Genomic DNA, 3,917 nt, shown 5'->3' with positions numbered 1-3,917 from the left:
TACTTTTCTGTTATACAAAAAATAAAATGAACAAAATAATATAATTCAAATAAAAAAATTATTATTATATACATATTTTTTTAGTTTTTTATTTAGTTTTGAATTTTTATCACTTATATTTTTAATCTATATTTTTATTTTTTTTCAAATATTTATTACATATAATTTAGAGAAAATACTAATGTTATAATTAAAAGTTAGAATCAAGATTCAATTATTTTAAAAAATTAATTTTGAGTTAATTTTATAATTATCAATATAATTTTTTTATGCTAATATCTAATTATATTTTTATATATATAGAGAAAAAAATATTATTTTTAAATAATAAGTATAAAAATTAATTATTTTTATTTGTACAACAAATTTAACATCTAATTAAATATAAAAGTATACATGTTAAATTGTTTCAAATTTTAGATAACGAATATTAAAATTAATTATTGACATAAAATTAAATTTTTTATATAAAAATAATAACTAAAAATTTTATTATTTAATATTTTATCTACAAAATTTTTTATCTTCTTAGTTAAAATTTTTTGTTAATTTACGATTTTTTTTATAAAAATAATTTAATTTTATAAATTTTTTGTATTACTTTATATTTCCGCTGTTACGGTAAAAAATAGTAGTATCCGGGTAATCAAGCTTGACTTGTGTGCTTTAATGTTTGCTTTAATGTTTAAACTTAGTTAAAGTCCAAAGTTCTTATTTACATGGTGTATAAAACTGTAATCAAGAGACGCTAAAGAGAAACACATGATTGGATCATTGGATGGGGAGTTGATCCAAAACCAAGAAAACGACAAACAACTTGAGCATCCACCATTGTTTATAACATCTTAGAGATGGTGACCCTACACAAACACAACCAATGCAATTGCAGGCCATGGCCACAACCATGGCATCTTTTTCTCCTCCATCACGCTTCACAGCCACACCTTCTTCCTCACAACACTCCAAACCCCATCTTCTCAATGCCTTCCTCCCTCTCCGGCCCAGGCCCAGGCCCAAGAACACTCCTTTGTTGCTCTTCTCTCCCTTGAAGGCTGCTTCTGACAATGGGGTTGGAACTGCAGTGGAACTACCGCCGCCGACGGAGCAGCAGGCTGTGCCGGAGTCTCCTCCACCGGCGGCGGTAGGAACAAATGGGTCCGTTGGTGGTGCGGTGGCTGAGGAAGTGAAGTCTGTTGTGAGTGGTTTTGTGGACCCCAGATGGGTTGGAGGGACGTGGGACTTGAAGCAGTTTCAGAAAAATGGCAATACCGATTGGGATGCTGTTATCGATGCTGGTAACCTTACCAATTTTCCATTTCTTCTTAAATAATTTAGCTTCTTACTTCTCTCTCTTGTGAGTTGTGAAAACAGGACTATGCAATTGAAAATTTGAGAATGTTTCTTTCTTTTAGGGTGAAGAATGATTAATATCCGTTGTCAATTCTTCAAAAGCATAGCAGCTGGTGTTATCCTTATCTGTTAAGATATATCAATAGATGGTTAATGAAAAAAAAAAGGGTTTATCTTAGGGTCCTATTTGAATTTGATGGAAGATAAGAATAAGAGAATAGAGCAATATGTAGTTTAGGCTATGTTTGGATTGACGGTAGATAAATTAAGGATTCAACAATAGAAGGTTTAAGGTGAAAACTAAGGTGAAGTCAACTTCGCGTAAAGTTGATAGATGAGAGCCGGTAGATGAAAATTTAGTCAAATCAGTCAAATCATTTAAAGGCTCTCAACTATTAACTTCACGTGAAGTTGACTGCACCTTAGTTTTTACCTTATATTAAAAAAAACACTAAAAAGCTGAAAGAAAGTGAGAGTTTAAAATTCTCCCTTTCCATTTGGTTGCTCTTGAAAGGGCATGGTGTTCGTTCCTATGACCTTCCCCCTCTTTAATGAAGCGATTTTAAGCAACATTCTCTTCAATAACACGATGGTGCGCAACGTTGCAAATTCCATTGATATATGAAGTGTCTTTGTGCTTTGGATTTTTTTTTCTTACAGAATTTCAGCTAATGATAGGGTGTGCATGGTTTCCTTTTCTTTTCGGTTCTTGAGCTATTGACTTGTATGATTATATCATCCATACAGAGAGTCCTTTGGCTGAAAAATAATTGGGATTTCAGAGGTATCCTATTTGTGACCTGTTTATAATGGTTGTTTTTCCCCCCTTAATTTATAGTAAATTTCTACCTTTTTATTAAAATCAAGCCTCTTTTATACAACAAACATGATTTTAAGTTTACGGTACTCATAAACGTCCATTGGAATCAATTTTCCAGTAATGGGAAAGAGTGATCCTATTTGCAGTTCAGTGTGATTATTAGGTTGTGTTTCAAAGTTGATGTTTTCCTTAGCTTCAATTTTTATTCCTGTGAAAGAGGAGGAACATATGAATGGCTGGTGCAAGGATTTCTTCAACTAAGTATATATTTCTGATCTGTAATTATTTTCAGAGGCTAGGAGGAGAAAATGGCTTGAGGATAATCCAGAATCATCCAACAACGAGAATCCTGTAGTTTTCGACACCTCCATCATACCTTGGTGGGCATGGATGAAAAGGTTCCATCTCCCTGAAGCTGAATTACTCAATGGTTTGTCCTGCTTTGTATTCTAAAACATTACTTAAGAATCAAAGGTTGAGGCGCTGCTATATATTGCATATCGAATAGGAATGAAACAATGAATTTGGATTGCATTATGCTATTTGGAAAGATAATCAAAGAATAACGCAGAAAGCATGTAATAGAATAATGAATAAGTCGTTTATTAGCAGGATAAAAGCCATCATCACTGACGTGTATTTGTTTTCTTTTCGAGGGTGACGCAGGTCGTGCTGCAATGGTAGGATTCTTTATGGCCTATCTGGTTGATAGTTTGACAGGAGTAGGTCTAGTTGATCAAATGAACAACTTCGTTTGCAAAACTCTTCTGTTTGTAGCAGTGGTGGGAGTTCTTCTGATCCGAAAGAACGAGGATGTCGAAACTCTTAAGAAGCTTTGGGAGGAGACAACATTTTATGACAAACAATGGCAAGCAACTTGGCAGGAGGATGAGAACTCAAGCACTTCCAAAAAAGAGTAGTTGAATTAGTGTTTCCTAGTTCTTCCTACCCTCATCTGTCTCTTAATATATTGCTCCATAGAGACTAGTCAAAAACAATGGCAGGAATATGAATTTGACATTGTATTAAATTCTAACTCTCATATTAGTGCAGAAGAATTACCCATATAGATTTTGTACGTTCGGAATGCAAGAATTTTTTGTTGTGTCCTTGAAATTGTTATCAGACTGAGAAGTTCACTTCATTCGGTTCCTAGAAAGTAATAAGTGCTGAGGCAAATTCTTCAATGGACCATTAAATTTGTGAGTTATATAGCAAAATTCTTCAATTTTAAGCATATTTTATCATGTAAACAATTTAGATTTAAGTTCCATGTAATCAATAAACTTACAAGGGCCATTGAAGAATTAACCATAGTTTGGAATTTCCAGCTACAGTATTTATATTTGGATAAAAAAATTTGTAGAGAAAAAGTTTTTAAGCATTTAATATCATTCAAAAAACTTTTTGGTTCTCTCTTGAATCAGTTGTCAAGTCATAACCCCAATACTTCAAAAATCAAATCAAATGGAATAGATGCACATCATTGAGAACCCATTTTTTTTAAACCCCATAAACAATTATGTATTAAGTTGCATTCGAAGTAAAACAAAAAATAATGAGTAAAGTGACAATTTTTTTTTTTTTGATGACTGAGAAAGAAAATTCCAAGAGCAATTAAGTTGGAGAGGACATCTCCTTCCTAATTATCTCTTGAACAACAAGACTAGGAACAAGATATTCTATATAAGGGAGACTATGACGTGTCGCTGTCCTGGCTAGAAGATCAGCATCTGTATTTGCTGTT

At 32.8% G+C, this 3,917-nt stretch overlaps 1 protein-coding gene across 1 annotated transcript; it reads left to right on the top strand.

Annotated features, from left to right (window-relative positions):
• The first annotated feature begins 729 nt into the window (after positions 1-729).
• Positions 730-3,279, top strand: LOC112720746 (light-harvesting complex-like protein 3 isotype 2, chloroplastic). The gene is made up of 3 exons (XM_025771800.2): positions 730-1,295; positions 2,463-2,600; positions 2,837-3,279. The coding sequence occupies exons 1-3, from the start codon at positions 878-880 to the stop codon at positions 3,088-3,090; spliced, it is 810 nt and encodes a 269-aa protein (XP_025627585.1). The 5' UTR covers positions 730-877; the 3' UTR covers positions 3,091-3,279.
• Positions 3,280-3,917: the final 638 nt, after the last annotated feature.

Source organism: Arachis hypogaea, chromosome 11 (genome assembly GCF_003086295.3).
Source record: "Arachis hypogaea cultivar Tifrunner chromosome 11, arahy.Tifrunner.gnm2.J5K5, whole genome shotgun sequence".
Classification (NCBI taxonomy): domain Eukaryota; kingdom Viridiplantae; phylum Streptophyta; class Magnoliopsida; order Fabales; family Fabaceae; genus Arachis; species Arachis hypogaea.
The sequence above is the reverse complement of the archived record's forward strand: the minus strand, read 5'-3'. Positions and strand labels throughout refer to the sequence as shown.